General features: G+C 49.7%; 1 protein-coding gene across 1 annotated transcript; it reads left to right on the top strand.

The window, feature by feature from the left end:
• On the top strand, positions 1-13,791 carry LOC122391161. Its single transcript, XM_043384840.1, has 5 exons — positions 1-2,436; positions 5,549-5,950; positions 9,276-9,357; positions 9,637-9,791; positions 13,717-13,791. Exons 1-5 carry the CDS (start codon positions 601-603, stop codon positions 13,789-13,791), a joined length of 2,550 nt encoding a protein of 849 aa, XP_043240775.1. The 5' UTR covers positions 1-600.
• Positions 13,792-25,655: the final 11,864 nt, after the last annotated feature.

The following is a 25,655-nucleotide window of genomic DNA, read 5'->3' as shown; positions in this document are numbered from 1 at the left end:
CTGATCGAGACCTCGCTTTCAAAAGTATATATCAGTGCATTTTCGCATCGAATCTCTCTCAATCATGAACAAACTTGGGCAAAAACAGCAAGATTGCCTGTTTTGTCAATTCACACATTTTCATATTTGGGGGCAATTTTAAAGTCGATGGCCAATGTTTTCAAAGCCAACATTTACACAGGAAAAAATACAGCTATTTTTCTTCCAAATTCATTCATTTGTAGAGTCCGACTCTCTCTTGTTTTCTCGCAGTTTCCGTTGTGCTCTGAGAGAAACGATCATGTGTATCATAAGCGTTTGGCTCACTTCAAGACGGCAGAATTTGCACTTGCATTTTCTGCTGTGTGGAAGACCAGAGGGAGTCAGCTAATTTATGACAGAATGTGCTTAAAAAATGACTGGTGAATAATATCTTTTGTCAGTGCCTGACAAATATTTATATTTTAAATCACGCTCTTCAGCTGTCAAGTGAGCTCCAAATGGCCTAAATTGTCAGCTGTTTATCATCCTAGGTCAGCTCAAGGTCACAGACGTCAGCTGAAGAAAGTGGTGACCATTGGCCCTGTGTTGAGCGGACAAACCGGTGTTACCTAGTATTCTATGTACCGTGGCCGGCGCCGGGCGCGGCGGCGGGGATGCAGGGGCGGGCAGGCGTGGCGCTCATCTGCTGGCGGCCGGCGGCGAAACGTCCTGGTGGGACTACTGAACGCTCAGTCCCTGTTTCCCGCTCAGTCCCCGCTCAGTCTCCGCCGTTACAACCACGATTTCTACGTTCTGACCGAGACTTGGCTCCGGCCCACCACACCGACGAGACTGGTCACCTTCCCGGGCTACACGCTACACCGCGCCGATCGGCCCGATGGCTCTGGCTTTGGTGGCGTAGCCATCCTGTGCGGCGGCGGATACTGCGGCTCGATCATCCCCCAGCCCGGGTCGGAGTGCGCCACCTGTCAGCTGGAGAGCCTCTGGCTTCGGGTGAGGCCGGCGACTGGCGCGCCGTTTACGCTGGCTGCCGTGTATCGGCCCCCGCGCCGTACCGCTGCGGCTCTACAGGCGGACTTTACTGAACTCGAGACGCAGTACCAGCGCGTTCTTTTACAATGTCCCGGACCCGTCTTTATCTTGGGTGATCTGAATTGTAATATGCTTGACTCTGTGACCAATCGTCTGTCTGAAATGCTTCAATCACTTCATCTCCATCAGTTTGTGGCGCAGCCTACTTATTCTTCTGGTTCACTGCTTGACGTTGTAATTTCAAACTCTAGCGACGCCGTGCGGAAAGTGGGAGTTTTTAAGTGTGCTTTTGGTCCTCACAGTTTTGTTCGATCACTTTTATCGTTCACTAAGTGTCGCGTCAAACCCTGTCGTGTTCAGACCCGCATTTTAAAGCGTATCGACCATGTAAGTTTGCTCCACGATCTTTACGCTGTCGACTGGACTGGTGTTTATAATTTAGATTCCGTCGCTGCTATGTGGTCCCACATGCTTGCGCTTTTAACTCCGGTTATTGACACTCATGCACCTGTCAAGTGTATTTTAATTAGGAACCCGACCGCTCCACCTGTCACCGGTGCCACGCTCGATCTGATGGCACAGCGGCGGGGTGTGCTGCGCAGCGAGGGGAAGACGCCGGCCTTTCGCGACCTTGACAGACGGGTCAGGTCAGCGATTAGGCGTGACTGCCGTGCAGGTATCGCGGAGAGCCTGCGAGCTCAAGGGAGCAGCTCCCTGTACCGTAGTATCCGCCCTGTCCTGGCCGGTAAGAGGGACGGCGCGCGCAGCCTCCCCACCGCTACACCCGACGAGATGAATGCACATTTTGTTGATGTTGGACCGCGTGTCGCCGCTAGCCTGGCCGGCCTCGGGCCGCCGCCCGATATCCCGTGTCGCCTACCACGTGTCGGTGCGTGCGGGTTTCGGGTGGCCGGCACGACGCTGGCCGGCCTGCGGGCGGAAATGTTCTCCATTAAGCGTTCTGGTGCGTGCGGGTCTGATGGCATCTGTATTCGTATCCTCATCCTATGTTTCGACGCCATCGCTCCTGTCCTACTCCACATCATCAATACCTGTCTTACCTCATGTGATTTTCCCGAGACCTGGAAACACTCTCTGGTGTATCCTATTTTCAAATCCGGCGATCCCTCTATTATTTCCAACTACCGCCCCATTTCCTTAGTCCCCACCATGGCCAAGATTGTGGAGCGTGTGGTGCAGCGTCAGCTGTTTACTTACATGTCTCACAATCATCTCCTATCCTCATCCCAACATGGCTTCCGTCCTCAACATTCCACAGAAACCGCTCTGCTGTCCGTCACAAACCGCATCTTTTCAAACATGGACCGAGGTCACGTCTCCCTTTTGTGCCTTTTGGACCTCAGTAAATGTTTTGACGTGATTCCTCATTCCCAACTCCTAACCAAGCTCCAGCTCTACAACATCGATCAGGGGCGGATCCAGCCGATCCGTTTGGGGAGGGCAAAAGTTTCCGACCTATCCGACGACCCCTATCCGCCCCCGCACTGGGAGGAATGTAATATAAATTTTGGATGGGGATGCAAAATTTTCTCAAGGGTTTGGGCCCCTTTACTTTTTCAAGAGCTGTCAATCATCAATTTATGAAAACCAAAAGTTAAGGAAACAATCCAAAGTTTGACCACGTCTCGGACCTGCGCGACAGACTTGGCTGGCTATCACCAAAATCCATGTCAGATTACCTGACACTCACGATCGCGCAAAAGGTCATTAAGCATGAAGAGCCCGAGAACCTCGCTGCACTTTTCGTCCCCAATCAAAATTTTCGAGACCGGCACACACGGCAGGATCATCTCCTTCATCTTCCCCGACCGAGGCTTGAAACCGGAAAACGGCGTTTTGAGTACCGCGCCGCGGCGCTGTTAAATAGCCTCCCACCGCAGGTAGTGCAGCTGCCACCTGCCAGCTTCGCCCGGTCTGCCAGGGCTGCGCTGATTAACAAATCCCCGCTACGCCGCTGACGAGTCTGTTTAGTAGTAGACAAGGCATGCCGCCAATAGGTGGACGATCTGTTTGTGCTTATGTATATATATATTGTTTGTCTTATGTACATATGTAGATGATTATTGTCGCGACCCCCATCGATGGATGACTGTCGTCTAGTGCTGAGTGTTCTTCCCCCTGCCTGCATCATTGTTACCCATTATACTCGGATCTAAGCCGTAATCGCCACGCCATATGTGGAAGGCTTTTGGTGTCAATACATACATACATACATACATACAAAGTTCTCAAAGACCGGCATCGGACTCAAAAAGCCTGTATGGAGGCCCTCAAAAAACCGGTATAGAGGCCAAAGGAGCTGATGTTTAGCCTAAAGAACCGGTGTGGAGGAAAGGGTAGGAGTCTGAGTGGGGCCTTCAGGGGCAAGCGTTAGGGCCCCAAAAGTATGTGTGAGGCTCTTGGAGGCAGGTAGTTAGGTCCCTTGAGCGTGCATGGGGTCCCAAGAGCTCGCGTGTGAGCCCAAAAATTCGGCTTCATGTCCGTGGAACATGCATGGGGATTCTTAGAAGCCGCTTGGACACATATTTGATGGGTCATGGGTACCAAGATCGATGTAATGGTCCTAAAAGCCGGTGTAGGGCCAAGAAGTTCCGGTGTTGAGACTCTCAGAGGCCGGCGAAGGGGCACCAGGAGCGGATACAGTGTCTCAACAAGCCTACATGGGACCTGACAATCAGTGTGGAATCCCACGAGCCTGCGTAAGCCCTCAGAGACTTTTGTAAGGCCCTCAAAGGTCGTTGTGAATGGTCTCTGAATCTGAAATCTTCGCGGGACCCCGAGGCCAGCATGTCCCCTGCCTGCGTTAAGGCCCTCCAGAGACCGTCGTAGGGTTCTTCATAGGCCAGCGTGGGCCCTTGGAGCCTTCGTTACAGGACTCTCAGAGGCGTTACGGTCCAAGGCGGACATGAGGACAGGTGGCGCCGCCGCCGCTCGCATAGCGGCGGGAATGTGAACTAACCTGTTTACCATAAAGGACTGTGCTAACGGCCGCTGCGGGCGCCGTTTCGGGTTAGTTTTGACTTTGTACCGCAACTAATGGTTTATTTATAATAAAAAATGGACTAGCGAGAGTCGTGCCGGAATCAGAATTCAATGTTCTACAAAACTAAGCCATTTTCATTGTGATCACGTCATAGACTTCACCGCCCAACCCAATAAAGCAGAAATATGTCGTGTCACCGGTGATTACATGCAAGAATTCTTTGGCATATAGCATAAAAACCAGAACACCTTTGACTGCAGCGACTATGCGGTACTACAGAAAATTGTATGGCCTGCCTAATGGTGCCCATTACTTAATAATTAAGTTGAGTATTTCGTCGCCTAACTCTTGTAAAACCGTATGTCCGCTTGTCTATGGACTTTGGACCGTAACGGTCAGCATGACCCCTGCAGTCTGCCTGCGTTGAGGCCAGATCAGAGGCCGTCGTGGGGCCCTCAGACGCCAGCGTGGGCATTTGAAGCTTGCATTGGGTCCTAGAGGTCGTCGTGAGGGCCCATAGATGACAGAGGTCGTGGTGAGGGCCCTCAGGGACCGTCTCGGGTGGTATCACTGTGGAAATCGTTGTGAGGGCCCTTAGAAGCCTTCAAGAGGACCATCAGAGGTCATCATGAAGATCCTTGGCCATCATGGCGGTCTTCATAGACCCTGGGCCCTCAGGTATCTTTGCAAGGCCCTCAGAGACTGTGGTAAGGACATCAGAGTCCATCGTTAGGGCCATCAAGAGACCGTCACAGGTTCCTTAGATGCCATCATAGCCCCTGCAGCCTGGTTGTGTTGGGGCCCTCAGAGGCCGTCGTGGGCCGTCTAAGGCCCGATGGGCACTCAGACCTGAGATGGGTCTAGGACCGTGTCACGAGGGCCCTCAGAGACCACCGTGGGGCCCTCAGAGGCAGTGTAACCCCTGGAGTCTCCGTGGGGTCCTCAGATGCCGTCATGGGGCACCAAACGCGGTTCGGGACACTCCTAGCCGGTGAGGGCCCCAAAGACCAGCATAGGGCGTTCCTGACCAACAACTGGACGTCTGATGATCGGTGATCCCACATGATCGTTCGTTTCCCGATCACTGGTTTTTAGGATAAAATGTATTTGGTGGTGTGACAGGCCTCTTATACGGCTTTTGGAGGGTGCAAAAAGCTATGTTTGCACTCCAATGTCTTCCATGGGTCTGGAACTGAAACCCCTGCACCCTCTATCCGGATTTCCGCTGCCCTTGAGCACCGAGATGACCAAACGACTTTACAACGCCACACTATCTACCTGCAAACAGTTCAGGGAGTTCGATCTATTAACAGCATTCTGGCATAAATCATCAGCAGCGAGCGTCCAACTCCTTCCTTCGGAATGGCCGTCACCGAAAGTCCTGCTTTTCGTCCAGATAGTCCTCGACGCCGTATTCAATTTTATTATCTCTATATGCTTTGGGAGGGGCAAAAGGACAGTCTTGCCCACATGATTTAGCTTTGGGGAGGGCAAATGCCCATTTTGCCCTCCCCTGGATCCGCCACTGACATCGATCCTTCTTGGTTCTCCGCATACCTTTCCGGTCATACTCAGTCAGTCTCCATTTGTACTTCTTCCGGCAGCAGAGTGGCTTCTAAACCTCTTCCTAACACCATGGGAGTTTTCCAGGGCTCTGTCCTTGGTCCTCTGTTGTTCACAATATTCGCCAACGACCTCAGCCTGCACGCGCCGGACGCCCATGTGATCCAGTACGCTGACGATACCCAAATCCTTATCTCCGACTTGCAACAAAACATCCCACTCCTCATCCAGCGCATGGAAAACACCCTGGCCTCCCTTTCATCGTGGTTCCATGCACACGGCCTTAAGCTCAACACCTCCAAAACCGAACTCCTTCTCCTTGGAACCAAGCAAAACACCCGCAACCTGCCCCTGTCAGCGTACGGATCGGTGGGGAGACCGTTCGGGAGAGTCACACAGTGAGGAACCTGGGTGTGATTTTTGACCGGCACCTCACCTGGGATGCACATGTGAGTGACATCATTCGCAGGTGCACTGGCCTCCTGATCGGCCTCCGTCACCTGAGGCATTTCCTCCCGCAGCCGGCACTTCTAGCTGTTGTTCAGGGGCTGATCATCTCGCGCCTCAGGTACTGCGTGGCTGTGTACGGCAACGGGTCGGCCGCGAACGATACGAGACTTTTAACCCGCGCCCTGGTGGGGGGGGGCTATTTTTTGCCCCCCCTCCAGACTTTTCAATATATCTCCAGAACCGCTGCGCCGATCGTCACCAAACTTTCAGTACCCTCCCGGACATCAATTTTACACATTGTGACCAAAAATTTTTCCAAAAGCTATGATAGGTTGGCCGGAAATGACGTCAGAGTGACGTCATGTTCTGCCGTTTTCGACCCAAAAAAGGGTTTCGCGGGAAGAGCTGTCAGGCCTATAGCTTTTCAAATACAGAAAAATGTTTAGGACATAAAAGCTGTAGAATTGACAGGGCTACAAAACTGCTATCTCAGATTTTTGAATTTTTTTGATTTTGACCCCCAAAAATCAAAAAATAGATTTTTGGGATATAATAGTCAAAAAATCCAAAAAGTTTTTTGAATTTCGCAAAAACCGGAATATATGTGATAGTCCTTACCGCCTTCCATCCACATACCAAATTTTAGATTGATACCTCTTTTTTTGGCGAAGTTATAGCGAAAAAACTGTTCAAAATTGATGACGTCAAATTTTCAAACTCAATTTTTAGCAATTTTAGACCTCGTAGTGCAAAACAAAGACCACCATTAGACTCCCCGTGACGAGCTGCATCGAATCGATACCCTTTTTATGCAAAAATATCAACTTTGAAATTTGACCTTTTTTGACCTGACCTTGACCTGACCTCCACCAGAAAGTGACCTAAACCGTACCTGATGGTCTTATAACCAACACCATTGGGTTGGAAATGAAAAACTGGCCATAAAACATGCATCGCACAACCTTAGTAAAGTTGGGATCATGTGGTGACCCTTGGTGACCTTTGGTGACCTGACCTGGTATGACCAGTGACCTCTAATAGCAACATATGTACTAGACAACTGACGTCTTATCGCTGATTTTCGACAAAATGCGTTTTACTCGGTGTTATAGCGCTTTCCCTAGAAGCCCCGTGAACGGTGAAACATTTTATCTTTGACCTGACCTGTGACGTCATCGGTGACCCCGAGGTCAATAAAATTTGGTTTCCCTCGACAAATTTGACAGGGCTATCGAACGCCGTTTGAATTTTGCGGATCCGTCCAGTAGTTTCGGAGATACGAGGGGGGGCAAAAAATAGCCCCCCCCCACCAGGTCGCGTTATAAACAGACCCCACCAGGGCGCGGGTTAAAAGTTCTTAACTTCGCGACTCGTGTCGTCACCGGTTTGAGAAAGTATGACCACATTTCTCGCGCCCGTAATGACCTGCAGCTGCTCTCGCCGCGACAGATGTTTGAGCTGAGGACTTTGACAACAGCCTACAATGTGCGTGCCAGTGGTGAGCCTGCCGAACTCGCCTCTCTGTTCACGACCTTTTCTGAAGCACGAACCTGTGAGCGTGTGACACGATCGGATTCACGCCTACGACCCCCTGCCACGCGCACAGTGACCGGCCAACGCTCGTTTGGTTACCGAGCAGTGTCACTGCTAAACCGGTTGCCGGTGGGGGCCATGGAGCTAGACACGCGGGGCTTCAAGCGCGCTGCTAAGGGACTTGTTCTGTCGTAGCTTTTATGTGTGCATGTGAGCGTGCAGGTATGACTGTGATGCTACCTGTGATTTTTTGACAAGTTTCCCACCAATGTTTTAACTTTGTAACAACTGACACAGAATAGCCACGTCTGCACTGTGGAGTGTCTGCGGAAGTCGTAAATAAATAAATAAAAAAGTGATATATTATGATATGAGAAGATATAGGTCAAAACAAGCATGCACACGAGCGGGTGTGAATAAAATTGTATTTGAGGTATGCCTTTTTAATATACGTTCGATTTGCTTTAGTTATTGGTAAGAACAGAGGCAACCAGGAAGAGCGCCCCTGAAGAAAAGGTGGCGCACTTGACGGGTGCGATTTTAAGGTCTAAGCCCTAAGGTCAGTCGGGGACCTCTAAGTTCGGGTCAAGCGCTCCATGTTAGGGGTAAAAGAATGGGGGCAAAAAAGCATCCCGATTTTGGCAGCATCGTCTTCGTCATGCTGTGTCACGGCACCCATCCACTCCTTCGCCCGAAATATAGTTCCCTTTTTGTATCAGTTCTGGCATAATCCCGCACATTATGCTGCATGTTGTTTGTCATGAAAAACAATGCATGTTCAGCTACGTTCTACGCAGTACGCTTTAACCTAACCACCATCCCACCATCCACCACTAACCACCATCCCGTTCTGTGCTCCCTTCCACCCCACACAAATCAGCCGAGATACTAGTCAGTCGGGCTAGCGCTATCCTCCCCTCCCTTCCTGACTGCACAGCGCTAAAACCTAGAGCCGAGACTTCCCGAGCGCGACCTCTGACCCCACGCGGTCCTTAGGCATCGGCTGTCCGAAAGGTCAGCCGATGCCTAAGGGCGCGCCGCCCGCCGGCCACCCGGATAGCCTCTGCTGAGTCTCCCTTTCATACACCGTTTTCTACGCGCTCGATTCATTCATGATTCTGTGTTTCATGATGGCTCTACTGATGTCATAGGCGATCCCAGGCAGGCAGACGTCCTCCGGGCTATCAGCGGCACGACGTGGGGCTGCTCACCGTCTGATCTGCGCAGCACCTATCTCGCCTTCTCCCGTGCCTGCGCCGACTACGCCGCCGGTGCTTGGATGCCCGGCCTCAGCGAGTCTGGCCTGAGGGAGCTGGAAACGGTGCAAAGACAGGCGTGCAGGACAATCACCGGCTGTGTCAGATCCACACCAGTGGACGCCCTGGCCAGAGAGGCGGATCTCCTGCCTTTCTCGGCGCGGCGGAGGCAGTTGGCGGCTGTGGCGATGGAGCGCCACTCCCGGGACCTACCAGACGACCCTGTGCAGCGGATCCTCCTCCCTGAGAACCGGCCCCGGCAACGTCTGCGCTATGATAGAGGATGGGCACGGACGGGCCAAGAGCTATCCAAAGACGCCGGCCTAGACGACTTCCCACGCGAACCGTTCCTGGTGGTTGCCAACACCCCTCCCTGGGAGTCACCACCACCACCAGCGGTTTTCTTCCACACTGGACTCGTGAGGCCGGTGCCGCACAACGCCCCCGCCGAACAGCGACGGACTGCCGCCGAGGAGACGCTAGCCGGACTGCCGAACCCGGACGTCCAGGCTTTCACGGACGGCTCGGCCACAGCCGGCACAGAACGAGGCGGAGCAGGGGCAGTCTATAGGAGCGGCAGGGAAGTGAAGAGGATCCGAGCGCCAGCGGGGCGCTTCACGTCGAGCTACACAGCGCAGCTCCTCGCTCTACGTGGGACACTCAAATACATCGAGTCCATCTTTACCGATCAAGACCCTGCACTCAGTATCCAGCTGTGCACCGACTCCCTATCATCCCTCATGCGTCTGAGGGAGGGCCCGGCCAACCAGACTGAACGGGTCGCTGACCAAGTCTGGCTATCCCTCCGGCGACTAGGACGACGCCACCGCGTGGACCTTCAGTGGGTTCCCGGTCACGCGGGAGTCGCCGGCAACGAGATCGCCGATACCGTGGCCAGGGAGGCCGCTGAGCTGCCGCAGGACGGGATACCCATCACCTTCGCGGCGGCCAAGAGCCTGCTGAAGCGCCACGTAAGCAGAGAGTGGGTGGAGAGCACGCGCCACTCCCGACCTACGCCCGCGACCCGCCCGCACCTAAGCCACGACTACCACGATGTCGTCGGCCCGGGCAGGGTCAGGCTGGTAGACAGGCTCGGCCTGTCCAGGAGAGAGGGCACCGCTTTGGTGCGCCTCCGGACCGGCCACTCTCCTGCCCTGCAAGCGTACCGCCACTTCATCGGGGTGGAGGAGGACGATGGATGCCCGACCTGCGACGGCGGGGTCAGGGAGGACGCGGAACACTTCCTGACGTCGTGCCCCGCGACGGCCCGCGTCCGACACGACGTTTTTGGGGAGAGAGGACCCGACGCTGCGGGAGGTCTTCGCTGACCCGTGCCGGGTTATCGAGTTCCTGCGGCGCCTGGGCCGACTATAGAGCGCCCACGGCGCTAGACACTCTGGCGGGGTGCTGGTTTTTCCGGCCCTGCCCGGCGTCTGAGCCCGCCGGAACCCGTCTGGGGGCCTGCTGCCCTCCCTGCGCGGACGTCGCAAGTGTCGCCCCCGAGGGGGGCTGGGGCCCTCCCGGGCCCCCCATGTGGGCCCACCGGGCCCGACGGCCGGAACGCCAACAACAACAACAACAATCCCAGGCAGATTGCGGCCAGAATACCCCAAACGGCAGAAAATGAGGTTTTTGGTGAATATCTCGGAAAGTATTTGGCATACAAGGATGCAATTTTACAGTCTAGTGGTAAATGTGCATACACACAATTCGGGTTCATACAGGGTGTCCCATAAGTTCGTTCTCACATTATGTTTGCATGTGAAACAGAGTACATTGCGTTTTGGTATATTTATGACCCCTCAATGTGCTCCCCATTTAATAGGCAAACACATGAATACATGCTGCGGCATGCCAACCGGCATGTTTGGCTGCATAGCAGGCTTAAAGTTAACCCAGACTGACTTGACATGCGCCGTGAGCTCCTCGAGGCTGGAACAGCGCTACGCTTCAACGAGCCTCAACTTCAGCATAACCAACAAATTTTTATGAAATTTTGATCCGATGAGGTGCCTGGCATGTGATCTTGCCACAAACGCCTGTCACAGTCTCCTTGCACCGCTTTTAAGCTTTGCTTGACCTGTGCACTGATGCACTGTCTTGCCTGAAGATGGGCCTACGACCTCCCGGATGCCATTTTCTCCTCTATAAATGTGTTCATACTTGCGGTTCGAGTTCAGCTTGAGGGCTGAAATTCCTCCTAGATGTTCTTGGAAAAGCATTCTGCTTCCCAAAACTGTTTCCGGGTTGCAACTTGTAACTTGATCAACTCCAGAACGCCTATAACCCCACAACACAGTGACCCTGGCCTTTTGCATAGGAACATAACGGGACGAAATGAAGGCCTCCTCCTTCGCCCTTATGGGGTTGTTTTCGGGTTTGGACGGGTGTTTCATCTCGAACGTGGACTAGTTAGTCCAGATGACCTGGTTGATGTCATCAGCCCTCTAGTTTTGTTTAGCCTCAGGCATAACGAAACTCATGTTTGGCCATTTTAAGACGTTTTTGACTGTTTTGAGCCCTCCGGTAAGCAAAGCTTAAGTCACCTTGAGTTATGTACCCCGAAAGAACACTCTTAGACAGCCTGATCCATCCTGAAAAGTCTGTTTACCAACTTTCTAACCCTTTGACCTTTTTGATGGCCACTTTGGCGCCACACAGTTTTGGCCACTTGGCTCATTCCTGAGGGCTGGCTAGAAAGAGGATAAACTTGCAGTTATTGACTCCCAACAAATCATCGGCGTCACTTGCTGACTGTGCGTCCAGTTAGCGATGGATATTGGCTACAGACTGGTAGGCCTCAATCACCCTCAATCGTCGCGAATGGTCACGTGCTGACTAAATACTGAGACGTACCCGTATCGGAGACCTCTATGTTGCGGCGTTAGCCGTCTCTGTAGGAAGCGGGCTCTCTAGCAAAAACTATTTTGTCTACAGAAATTAGCTACTGTGGAGCATATTTCTACCAGCCATGGCAACCATGTAAGCTCAGTTACGAACCAATTTCAGCGTGCCTTTAAGCAAGAAAGCCTAAAAACGTAAAATTTAGGTGAGAACGAGCTTATGGGACACCCTGTACTTATGCATTTGAACATTATATAGGACCAGATATATCCAAAAAAAGCAAAACCACCAAGACTTTTACTGGAGAACCGTACCCACACATTTCTCTGCCAGCCCGTTCGATTTCGGTGACATGGCAGGTGTAGTCAGATCACTGATCTTGAAGAGTTCATCAGATGACCGATGAACTTTTTTCAGACATGAGGCCTTGAGCATTATCCGTGACAATCGTACGAGGGAGGCCCTAACAAGCAAACGGTTGCCTTAACAGTTCGAGTGTCGCCTCTGTGCCGGTGCTCCGGGTGGGGTGTACAATATACATCCATCCACTTGGAATGAGCATCAACTACAACCAAGAACATCCATCCGGACATTGGCCCAGCATGATCTAAATGTACCCGTTCCCACGGTCTGAACGGCCACACCCACGGGTAAATTGACGTTTCAGATACACCCACGGGTGAATTGACGTGTCAGGTACACCCGCGCGGGGGTGAATTGACGTTTCAGATATACCCACGGGTGAATTGACGTTTCAGGTACACCCGCGCGGGGGTAAATTGACGTTTCAGGTACACCCGCGCGGTGAATTGACGTTTCAGGTACACCCGCGCAGGGGGTGAATTGACGTTTCAGGTACACCCACGGTTGAATTGACGTTTCAGGTACACCCGCGCGGGGGTGAATTGACGTTTCAGGTACACCCGCGCGGTGCTCCTGACACTCACCACACTGCTTTGTCATCGAAACGATATGATCATCAAGATTCGGCCACCATACATACATGCGCGCGAATGACTTCATTCGGGCTTCCCCCACTGGTCAGCTTACGACATGAGCGTCCATCCACTGAGCTACCGAGAATGGTCCTCGGCTGCACAAAACAAAATGGCATTCACCCGCTGACCGCCAATGACAGTTTTGTGACGTTTGATCGCGTTTGACCGCAACGACTGGTCACTGGTCTCGGCGGCTCAGTGGGTACACGCTGGCGTCGTAGGGTGACTGGTTGAAGAAGCCCGGTTCGAACCGTCCCGGGTGCGCGACTTATTTGCTCCTGTTGGAACGGTTTGCGTATCAAACTACGTGTTAATGATTCTTTTAAGGCCGCCGTCCACTGTGCCGAACGCTTGCGGTCCGTACAGAATTTAACACAGAGCCCTATGGGCGCATCCGGTCCGTACGGAAATCGTGTGCGCTCCGTGCGGACCGTATCCGAACGGCAATCAGCTGTCGATTTTCCGTCAGCTCTCCGCATGCGTTTCGGAAGCGGTTGCCACGGAAACGAAATAACAAAGTCCGACATGTTGAACTTTTCTGCGGAGAACGCAGACGGAACGGACGCGGACAGGGACTGTCTTCCCTCTTCGGGTTTTCAATTGCAAATTTTAGAAAGAATTTCAACTCTTTCAAGATGAAGTAAGTAAACATAATTTCCTTGACATGGCAGCATTATGTTATGCCAGTAAATTGCTATATTTTCTTTTGTAATAACTGATAACTGCTCTTCACAAAGTGTTCGCCAGTGTCCGTGATCTTTCCGTCTGCGGTCCGGATGCGGTCAGCGTGCGGCGACATTCCTGACGGACTCCGGACGGAATTCCGTCAGTGGACGGCGGCCTTTAGACTCCTAGGTCAGGTGAAGTCAGCTACATTTCAGACTGATTCGGTGGACGGGTTTAGAATAGCTCTTGCAATGATAAGCGATACAAATATATTTTGACCTAAAAATAATCTTAAATAACTTCAAAGGAGGCACCATTGATGAAAAACTTAATGAAATTTCGCTCATTCTTTCTGATCTATCCGCCCAGTCTCAGTCTCTCCGCTCAGTCTATCCGATCCACAGGCTTTATGAACGTCAACAGACAGAAGTACACGGAGCACATGGTCGTGAGTAACGGTTAACTGAGAACAGAGGCCTCTTGCACCAAACTACCTAGCTAGGTAAAATCGAAAAACCGGTTTCAGAATAAGCTAATCTAACGGTGGTAAATTTGTTTGCAATAGCCCAATACATTATCCTACATGTGCTTGCTAAATTTTGCACGCAAATTGTCACATTTGAGACTTGGACTGGTTATGCGATGCAAAATAATCTAAGCATTGGTGCAAGAGGATTTTGGTGCAAGAGGCCTCAGCTATCAATGTCGTACGAGGGTGTCTCAGGAAAAAAAAACACTCCGTGATAGGCTTGAGAACTTGGCCGTAAATGCACGCGAGAAACATTGCCCGAAATCGTCACAGGTGAATCGGTTACCGTCTTTCAGAGTACAGATGACACTGTTTTTCTTTACATACTTAAGCAGAGAACAAAAGCGTTTTTAAGTTCACTTAAGGCCGCCGTCCACTGTGACGGAATTCCGTCCGGAGTCCGTCCGGAATGTCGCCGCTCGCTGACCGCATCCGGACCGCAGACGGAAAGATCACGGACACTGGCGAACACTTTGTGAAGAGCAGTTATCTGTTATTACAAAAGAAAATATAGCAATTTACTGGCATAACATAGTGCTGCCATGTCAAGGAAATTATGTTTACTTACTTCATCTTGAAAGAGTTGAAATTCTTTCTTAAATTTGCGGTTGAAAACTCGAAGACGGAAGACGGTCCCTGTCCGCGTCTTTTCCGTCTGCGTTCTCCGCAGAAAAGTTCAACATGTCGGACTTTGTTATTTCGTTTCCGTGGCAACCGCTTCCGAAACGCATGCGGAGAGCTGACGGAAAATCAACAGCTGATTGCCGTTCGGATGCGGTCCGCACGGAGCGCACACGATTTCCGTACGAACCGGATGCGCCCATAGGGTTCTGACTTTTGTGTTAAATTCCGTACGGACCGCAACCATTCCGCACAGTGAACGGCGGCCTGTAGTCTCGGATACCTGCTGAAAATGGTCTCCCTGGTGTGCAGCAAGAGGAGAGCGTTTCATGCGACAGTGGGCACTGGGCAACATTTATTTTTTATTTTTTTTTTTGGCGCAAAGATGTTTTATGTATGTCATGCGGCACAGTCTACAGGTACAGGTGGCCCATCGCGAGCTCGGAAATTCGTATAACCGAGCGGGTGTAGCGAAGGGATCACTGCTGATGCTGAGCTGCTGGCGGGTGGGGTGCGCTCACTGAGCCACCAACAGAAGTCACTGCTAGAGGCCCACCATGTCACACACTCTCCTGGAGCACATGCATGAAGAACCAATAGATGGTGAACAGAAAGCCGGGAGGCGAGAGCACTTCCGGCCGGCTGACGTACTGTCGGACCTGGTCGTAGCTGAGCTCCACCACCTCGATCAGCTCGCCTTCCTCCGGGTTGCCGCCGCCTGAGGAGATCAACAAGTCAATATAGGTCAGCGTGGGCAGTCTACTTCTTGTTCACTCTGTTCACTGGTGCCGCAACACCCATCGACCCATTCGCACGACCACTCATTCTCATCTATCACACGTAAACGATGTAAAATGATCGTCACGCATGAAACGCGCTCATTTGCGGACTAACTAAATTCAACATTGAAGCTTATTGGCTGTGCGCTAGAGGTCTGCATAGGCCGCCTGTGACCACGGCTGGCTGCAGCCCCACGGCTTTTCAAACTTAAACCGATCGCCGGTTGTCAGACGCCGGCGCCTGTGCAGGCATACCAAAACCAGGTATTGTCCATCTGAACTTGACAGTCACGTGACCCATTTGACCTTCGGATCCAATTCTGGTAGGGGCATTCCACGTCAAATCAAACCATTTTGTAAAACTTTGATGCCCTATATTTAGAAGACCTGTGGTCAGAATGTGCAAACAACATCAATGTAATGTCCGGGGCGACACAGGAACTCGCTCACAAATTTATAATGAAATCGCTGATGGTAAGGTGCAAAACAGCCGATTTTTGTTCGATTTGACGTGGAATGCCCCGGTAGTCAATGCTGGCGCTCTTGTTACCTTTGCGAAAAATGTAACCCCGTGTTCGCAGTTTCTCGTACGACGAAGATTCTGCGTGATCTGGCCAATGGCGTTGGAGAACCGCGGCCAAGCCCCGCTGATCTTGAACGTGATTGGCCGGACGCCGGACGGCGTAGAATCTTCGTCGTTCGGGAGACTGCGAACACGGGGTAGACAATCTGTGCGTGGATATAGGGAGCGGTGAATGCGTAAGGACGATGATAGGATGAGTCGTCTTTTATTATTTATATTATTATCCTCATTATGCATTCTGATCATTTCCCTTATGGTCAGGATTTTTCTCTGTTGATTTAACAAATAAAAAACGGCGTGCTTTACGGCTAACGCCAAGTGACAGATTGGAATTGGGTTACAACAGTTGGGCAAACCAGGCTTCTGAAATAAAAAATGGAGGCATCAAAAAAATTGATTCTTCATGACCATATTTGGGCATAAATGTAGACCGTTTCTTAACCCTCGGCCGCACATGGGGGGTGGTTGCCACCCCCCCCCCCCCAGGTAGTCTTTCTGCTCTGCACTCTACATTTTTTCGAGCTAGAAGCCTGATTTTTCGTATAGCTGCTCCTCTATCCTTTCTTAATGTTCACTGAAAATTTCAAGTTTCTGTGGTTTTTGGTTTCGGAGATATGACCCTGTTTTTCAGGTCATGTCATGACCCAAATGACCAATTCTCAACATCTTGCGTTGGCTATGGGCCTTGTGAGCTTTGGACACCTTGATTTCGGCCTTTTTGCCAGTCTTACCTCTCACCTATCATGGAACATGTTGTTCGACGATGTACAGATGTCAAGGTCAGGGTCAAGGTCAACCTAGGTCATCTAAAATAATTGCTTTTCAGGCAAGCTAGATTTATTTTTCGTGAAGTTTTTTGACTGCATTTTGGGTAAAAGCTTCTTCTCAGATCATGATTTCATGTAATATGGACCATAGATAACATGAATCTGGATTGGACACGAAATCTGATAAATGCAGAATGGGGCCGAAAATTTATCAGTAGGATCCTTTGTTTGTTGTCCGCGCGATCGATCTGCTAAAATTCACCATAGCCTGCATTGGACGATGATCATTTAAACATTTGAAACTATTATATTTCGCAAAGTATTGAATCAGAGCATCAGTATTTGTGGTTTACTCTTATTCTAAGTTCAAAATCGATTCAACATATTTTCCAATTCATTCAAGTGATTGATACTTAGGCATATGCGCTTCGTTTACAATTACACGCTTGTTAGCTTATGGCTTACATTACAAAAGGAAACACGGTAAAGGAATGGTGACTGGAGAGCCTTTCAAACAGCAAAGCAAGGAATAAGAAGCGCTACAACGGAGAAGACGAACAACAGGCGACAAGCGTGTTTTTCCTGACAAAAACGGACTCAATTCCGATGAAAACCCATACCACACAGGATCGAGATCTCAACCAGGAGCATTCCGGAGTAGCGGTGGCAAAATGTGGACCCGGGGACCCGGGGTCCAGACCGGGTCCCCCAAAATATTTGGCCGGGTCCAACCGGGTCCTATCATTCCCCTGTGCTATAAGGTATAAATGTTGATATCTTTTACGCTTTGGCAAACATGGTTGATGCAGTTTCCAGTTCATAAGTCCCAATTCCACTTTTGAATTATAATATTCCTGCAAATTGGGCTACCTATTCTGTAGCATACTGGTCAACCTTGCTTCAATTTCTTATCTTGGCACCTACAACAAAGCAAACAAGTTCTAACTTGAACTGCAAGCAGTCCAGAAAATATTTCACCAAATGTTTGTACAGTGTACACTTATCACTTCCATTCAGTTTGCTGTACAGGGTGTCTCAAAAGTTCGCTTACAGGTACCAGCCATGTTTTTTTTTGTCAATAATTCTGAATCAACATGAAATTAACAGTCGAAATTTTGCATGGGCATTGGTAACAACCTTCCTCAAGCAGCTTCATTGTTTTCAAGCGCATTCGACCCTTCATGAGCACACAAAAAGGGTTCACCTCTGACCATGGATCAGGCATGAAAATGGAGGTCGCGTACTCGGGTCGGCTGAGAAACTCTCTGCTTCACGAGTAATGGGAATGGTTAGGTCGGAAATGACACATGGCAAAGTGTCGGCGAGGATGAGTACAACATGATGGTCATCTAATAAAAACGGTGGCTAAAATTTTTGAAGGACAAAACCATGCGAGACTAACAGCGTTTTGAACGACCCTTGTACCGCAGCAGACTCGTGCTCCGGAAAGCAGCTGAAAATGCAGTCCTAACTATTGAAAACTGACTAGAAGCTCACAGACAGAGGTTACCCAGTTTCAAAAATTGCAGGTCATCATAAAATACAGACAAAATATCATTTAAAATTGTTTATAATATCTATAACGCTAAATTTTGAGGGAAAATAATGCGAAAATCGTCAATGCCGAGGATAAATGACCCTCCAAAAGTGTTAATTAATGTAAAGTTTTATCTAACGAAGTTTCAAGAGGCAGATCTGGAGCAAATAGCTTTCTTTTACACACAAAATCCGGACAAAACCGCACGATGGACAGGTTTTGGCCGTTTACAAAGCAGAACCTCTCCCGAGGAAAACACTCCGGAACCCAGCGAAGGTCTTGGCATTGGGAATGACGAGCGTTCGGGATTTGCAAATTTTGCAAAATGTGTCTAAGAAACAGATGGCCGACACATTCTGCTACGATATGCTGCGAAAAATTTGCCCCTGGCACTTCCCATTTGTTCAGGAATGGGGTTGTTTTGAAAAGGAAAATGGTGCTTGGGAGGTCGGCGCCAGTCATTCATGAAGGAGTTAGCGCCAGAGAAGACCTACAAAATACTCACGGATGGTGTCGATGCAAGCTATCGGCTTTCAGGGAGAAGCGGATGTTGCCGGAGAGCTCGTCAAACCTAAATCCGACGCAGAAACTGCGGGGGATTCCCCTACAAGAGCTTGAAAGCTGGTAACCTTTTATCAGCCTCCGGCAGCTGACGGAGTGACGAAAATCGGTATGGGCAAATATTTTTGGAGATACAGCAAAGGGTTTGGTTTCCAACCTTCCGAATCAGTTGTCAAAGCATGCATATTTGTCTAGTGTACACACGGACACCAAAACCTTAGATTTTTGGCCAGTTCTTATATGCTTTATTGACATGGGAAATGTGTAAGCGAACTTTTGAGACACCCTGTACACACCCAACAATATTTTGGGCTGTAGAAAGAAAATACCAATAACATATGTAGGTAAGTATGACTGAAATCCATTTATAATGGACACAAATCCAATTGAAGCAAGGCTGACCAGTGGCAAATCTTACCTGCCTTTTCAAAGACATTGACATAGGTACCAAAGTCACTGTGCCCACCGGAAATCGGAGGTAATGCTTGATACCTATGGCCTTGGTTTGATATTTAAATGCGTTTCATAACTCAATCAGCTTTATCTGTATGAAATGAATCCAAGGCATTCTCCAGAAGCCGTGGTATTGACCAGATTTTTGGCCAGCTGGCGCCGCATGGTGGCGCTAGCAGAGCGTATAATACTAGCGCTCTACTAGCGCCATCATACGGCAACAGGTGGCAAATAACTGAGTCAATACCAATGCCATTCTCCAAGGCCAATGATTCCGTGTTGATATGAAAACGGCGCATTTGAGCGTCATATATGCCAAGCCTTACGCACGCTAATCTACTGCATAAAGGTAACAATTTTGGAACACGATCGGGAAGAGGACAAAGTCTCCACTCTAGCACATACTAAACGTCTAATGACATTGATACAAAGACCCCGAATACATTGACGAGTAAATGTGCATCAGGAACGGATTTTCCTACTCGTTCAGCATAGTGATACGTTTGTAATACGCAATTACTCTGCTCATGGATCCCAGCTCAAAGACGCTAAGACCAGTAAAACGCCTTTTGGGCGAAGAACGAGCGAGCGAGATTCCCCTGCTTGTGCGGATGGGCGAGAGGGTACTTCCAACGGGCTTGCGCAAAGCACCCTTCTAACCGGTCGCTAGCGGTGTACCAAATTTGAACGCAATCGGCCCAGCCGTTCCTGAGATCTGGAAGCGGCACTCTGCACGTGCGCACGTGCAAACGGGGTCCAAACTGACTTTAGCACGGCACCCTACTAACTGGTCCCCAACCGTGTACCAAATTTGAGCGCAATCGGCCCAGCCGTTCTCGAGATCTGGAAGCGCCCCCTGCACGTGCGCACGTGCAGTAGCACCTTAACCGCAACACATGGGAATGCATTGCCTGGTGGGTACCTACCTGTATGCCAAGTTTCAGCGAAATCGCCCCAGTAATTACCGAGTTATTAAAATGGGAACAAATTTGACACCTCCTATTGTTGTATTTTGCACGTGCACTGGGGGTAATTATCATATATGACCTGAATCTGGTTCTAAAATACAAACTGTGAAGCGAAGTGAAATGACCATGGCATAAGTGTTTTATTTTGCAACACAAGTATGCCCAATTAGAAAGAAAATATTTTCTTCTTGCATTGTACACAATTTTCTAAATGAATTTCGGGAACTGGTTCCATCTGGTTCCAATGCTGACTTAGACCGGGTCTGACCGGTTTCGGGAATGTGCCAGTCAGATCGGGTCCGGGTCCGGGTCCCAAAATTTTCCAGTTTTGCCACCTCTATTCCGGAGCAACCAAGTTCCATAGACCGACTTCAAATGTTTACCCTCTTCTCGTTCAAGAGAGGAGCTGCAGTGCCCACTGCCCTCTGCTTCTTAATGCTGGAAATCTCGTCTCTTCGGAAAGGCCACGCCAAAATGCATAATGCTCACATAATCGTAGCCAAGCGTCCACTCTCATGGTGCCCAGCTCAGGCCGTCAATTTGAGTAAGACTTACTTTAGAAGTAACTATGCTTTCAAACGAAAGTTAACAATTTTAAGCCGCGCCCCGCTGGGGGGGGGGGCAGAATCTGCCCCCTCCCGTTTTCGCCAATAACTTCTAAACGCGTAACGCCAGCGATGTAAAACTTTCAGCACCTTATCATACATCAATTTGACATGTTCCCTGAAAATTTGAGCGAAATCCGTCGATTTTTTTAAAGAAAATGACGTTTAATGACGTCATGTTCGCCATTTTCGCCATAAAAATCGCAAAATTTCAAACGCCGCTAACATCTTCATTTTTAAAGGAATCAAGACGTAACAAAAAAGGTTATACGTGATTCTACTTTGTCTATCAGCCAATTCTGGAAAAATTTGGATTTTGGCCCGAAATTTTTTCAAAAAAAACGATTTTTTGGGAAAATAATTATCAAATCCAAAATATTGAGTGTATCGAAAAACCGGAATATATATCAGAGCAGTGGTCTATGTGCACATACATACCAATTTTGAGAAGAATCGGTTCAAAATTGTGGGAGTTATTCAAAAATTTTATGACGTCACGACACACAAAATTTTTGAAAAATGATTTTTTTTTTTTGAAGTTCGAGACTCCGTACGGAAACAAAAATAGCACCATTCGACTCGCCGTGAAAAAAACTGCATCAGATAGACACCTTTTAGGCCTTAACAATCAACTTCAAAATTTGACCTCACTTGACCTGACCTTGACCTGACCTCGACCTGAAATTCATCCAGAGGTGGTCCATATCACTAATTGAGTGTGCCTATTGGATTCTTTGGATAAAATGACCCATAAAACATGTCTCGCACATGCCTCTTTCTATATTTTGTTTTTGGTGACCTGACCTGACCTGACCTTGACCTTGACCTTTGAATGATATTGTATGCAACGAATATTGTCTTGGTAGCCTAAGAACACGTTTTGGGCAATCAGTCTCAGTCCATTCTTCGGCAATTACGGTGCAAGTCCGATGGTGTAGAAACTTGCATTTTGTACCCTTGACCTGACCTTGACCTGAACTCTGACCTACTTAAGCAAAAAAATTTGAGCTCTTAAGATTCGCCTCGTTAAGAGCTTTCGATTGCCGTTTTCTCCGTCTTTCTACGACCATCGGTTCGGAAGTTAGACAGGGGGGGCAGAATCTGCCCCCCCCCCCCCAGCAGGGCGCGTATGGCTGAATAGCCCAGCGGGGCGCGGGTTAAGAAAAGTGATGGAATTTTGGCGCCGTAAATTGGATACAGTACGGAGCAGCGAGCCGAGGCACCACGGGTCGTCAGCACTGCAAGTTGGCACCAATAGATACAGGGTTCCCGGAACCATAGTAACATCAAGACGCCTTTTGGGGGCGACAAACGAGCGAGCGCCAGAGTGAGCCATGTACAGTATATCTAAAAAGTATGTCCCCTGGTTTTGCTCTCCCACAGTAGGCGAATCGGTAACTTGGCTGAATCCTAGTTGCGGCACCCGGCCGCCAGGGTCGCTGCCGCGCGAGCGTCCTTGACCGCTTGCATGTCATTGGCAGTTCGGACCCTCCCCATCTGTACCGAGGTGGGGAGGGAAGAGACACCGTTCCGTGCTTCTATCCTCAGGGTAGGCCCGGGCAGCGCTTGTCGAACAGCACTGCGGATCCGAAGGTTGGGACTTGAATTGTGAAAAACCGCCCGCCCGCCGCCAAACGCAAACACCGCAAAACGCGCAAAACGGACGCCAAAACGCCAACGCAAATGCCGCAAAAAAATCGCCCGCGAAAACCGCAAAAAAAAACTCAAAAAACGCAGCAAAAAAATCAAAACCGCCCGCATCGCACGCACCCCAAACGCCAAAAAACGCCCGTCCGCCGCAAAACGCGAAAACCGCAAAAAAACGCAAACCCCGCCGCCGCAAAAAAAAAACCGCATCGCCCGCCGCCAACCGCGAAACGCCGCAAAAAACGACCGCCCGCCGCAAACCGCAACACCGCAAATAACGGCCGGCCGCCGGCGACCGCAAAACGCTGCAGAAAGCCGCCCGCCGCAAACCGCAAAACGCCGCAAAAGAAACGGCCAACCGCCACACACCGCCGCAAAAACGGCCGCCCGCCGCCAAACGCAAACACCGCAAAAACACCCGCATCGCCCGCCCGCCCGCCGCCAAACACAAAAACCGCAAAAAACGCAAACACCGCCGCAAAAAAACGCCCGCAACGCCCGCCGCCAACCGCAAAACGCCGCAAAAAAACGGCCGCCCGCCGCCAAACGCAAACACCGCAAAAAAAAACGCAAAAACGGCCGCCCACCGCCTAACACCGGAAAAACGCAAACACCGCCACAAAAAAACGACCGCCGTCCGTTAAACGCAAACACTGACGCCATTGACCTCTATTGACCTCTATTAGGTATTATAGAGGTCAATGACTGACGCATTAAGACAAATATGGCGCTCTGCGGCAAATGTGGTGCATTCATATCTGCCGTTTAAGCAGCCATCCCTTAATTACAGCGCATCCTAATCGTCCAATGTTCGACAAAGATACGCACATTCTGCGATTTGCGGCAAAAATGGCGCTTTGAGACAAACGTGGCGCACTGAGTCAAACGTGGCGCATTTGTTCCTGTCGCTTAACATTTCATCCACCCACCAAATTCTAGCCTAATCGGACTTAAACTGACAATGTTATGCACATTTGAATATTTCACTGTAAGATATCTCCGCAAAGGAGGTGCCCAAATTTGCACGTGTGCCATGTGACCGCCGGTGGTGTAAGCAGGACTTGTCCCCTCACTGATTGCACCATTTCAGTGTTCCTGGCTTGTGCTGTTTTCGTGCTATAAGGCCACAAATCGGCAAACACACGATAATCTGGGAGGTACGCGACTCAAACACGTGGCCACGTGGCACGTGCCGGACCTCTGATAGCTTCACCGCTCACGCCACGTGATGACCCATCGACGTGGCCATCAGCATGTAAAAGATGACCCCGGCCGGTGTCACCGTCTCTGAACAGTGGACGGCTAAACTCGAAAAACGGGAAAATTTAGGGAAATTTCACCTTTGAATATATAATTTCCCCAGAATTTTGAATTTTTCATTTTACAAAAAATCCGAGATAGCAGTTTTTTAGCCCCCTTCATTCTGTGCCTATACCCGTTTTCAGATCGACCCTATCATAAAACCTGACGGCCTGACGGCTATTTCCCCCATTCCTTGCATTTCACAATGCTAGTATATTTAAGCACCAAAATTGACCCCGTGCCACGGCACGTGCAATAGCACGTGGGCCACGTGACCACTAGTGCGACAAGCTGGACTCATCTGCTCACCGGCTGCACTGATTTGGTGTCGCTAGGTGGAGTGGTTTCCACGCCATAGGACCCCCAGTTGGCCAATGTCGCATTTACCACGAGGTTACCCCATCAAACACGTTTGCACGTGGCACGTGCTTTTCAATCGCCCCATATCTGACCCATACCACGTGGTAGCCGACACCCCGGGACACAACATATTCGAACATTTTCAAAATCTAACGTGGAAATTTTTGGCAAAATCGATTTGAAAATAATTTTTCGAAAATGCCATAGGCTCAACATGGGGTAACTGTCGGCGTCGATTACCCGAAATTTTGTCATTTATATTTTAAATAATTACCCCCAGAAGGTGAGGTGCCAGCCAAAGAACTGACCCTAAAAATGTGGACAAATATTACTGAACAGATTTTGCGCAAATCGCATTTTCAATTTTTCCCCATGTTAACCCTATGGGAAAATGCACGTGCCGATTACCCCAAAACGGGTTAATTATATTTCAAGCAACCGGTACCAGCCGGTAGCTCCCCCATAGGGGACCAAACGCTGAAAATGGCAAGAAAATCTAACGAGCCGTTTTCGAGGGTATCAAGATGTCCTAAATCGCGGCAGAAACGCTAAACACCCCCCTAGAGAGGTAGCTCAGGTTGGGATTTTCAATAGAAAATCACAATTCTAAAGAATAGTGATTTGTCTTAATTGAAAAGTCCCAACCTTCGGATACAAGCAGGACTTGTCCCCTCACCGATTGTGCCCTTTCAGGCTTCCTGACTGGTGCTGTTTTCGTGCTATAAGGCCACAAGTCGGCAAACACACGATAATCTGGGAGGTACGTGACTCAAACACGTGGCCACGTGGCACGTGCCGGACCTCTGACAGCTTCACCGTTCACGCCACGTGATGACCCATCGACGTGGCCATTAGCATGTAAAAGATGACCCCGGCCGGTGTCATCGTCACTGAACAGTGGACGGCTAAACTTGAAAAACGGGAAAATTTAGGGAAATTTCACCTTTCTAATATATAATTTCCCTAGAATTTTAAATTTTTCGTTTTACAAAAAATCCGAGATAGCAGTTTTTTAGCGCCGTTCATTCTGTGTCTACACCCGTTTTCAGATCGACTCTATCATAAAAACTGACGGCCTGACGGCTATTTCCCCCATTCCTTGCATTTCACAATGTTGGTGTATTTAAGAACAAAAATTGACCCCGTGCCACGGCACGTGCAATAGCACGTGCGCCACGTGACCACTGGTGCGACAAGCTGGACTCATCTGCTCACCGGCTGCATTGATTTGGTGTCGCTAGATGAAGTCGTTTCCGCGCCATAGGACCCCCAGTTGGACAATGTCGGATTTTCCCGGAGGTTACCCCATCAAACACGTTTGCACGTGGCACGTGCTTTTCAATCGCCCCATATCTGACCCATACCATGTGGTAGCCGACACCCCGGGGCACAACATATTGGAACATTTTCAAAATCTAACGTGGAAATTTTTTGCAAAATCGATTTGAAAATAATTTTTCGAAATCGCCATAGGCTCAACATGGGGTAACTGTCCGTCACGATTACCCGAAACTGTACCCTATGATTTTTAAATAATTACCCCCAGAAGGTGAGGTGCCAGCCCAAGAACTGACCCTAAAAAAGTGGACAAATATTACTGAACAGATTTTGCGCA

This window comes from Amphibalanus amphitrite, unplaced genomic scaffold (assembly GCF_019059575.1).
Source record: "Amphibalanus amphitrite isolate SeventyFive unplaced genomic scaffold, NRLGWU_Aamphi_draft 000424F_arrow, whole genome shotgun sequence".
In the NCBI taxonomy this organism is placed as follows: domain Eukaryota; kingdom Metazoa; phylum Arthropoda; class Thecostraca; order Balanomorpha; family Balanidae; genus Amphibalanus; species Amphibalanus amphitrite.
Note: the sequence above shows the minus strand (reverse complement) of the source record. Positions and strands in the feature narration are given on the sequence as shown.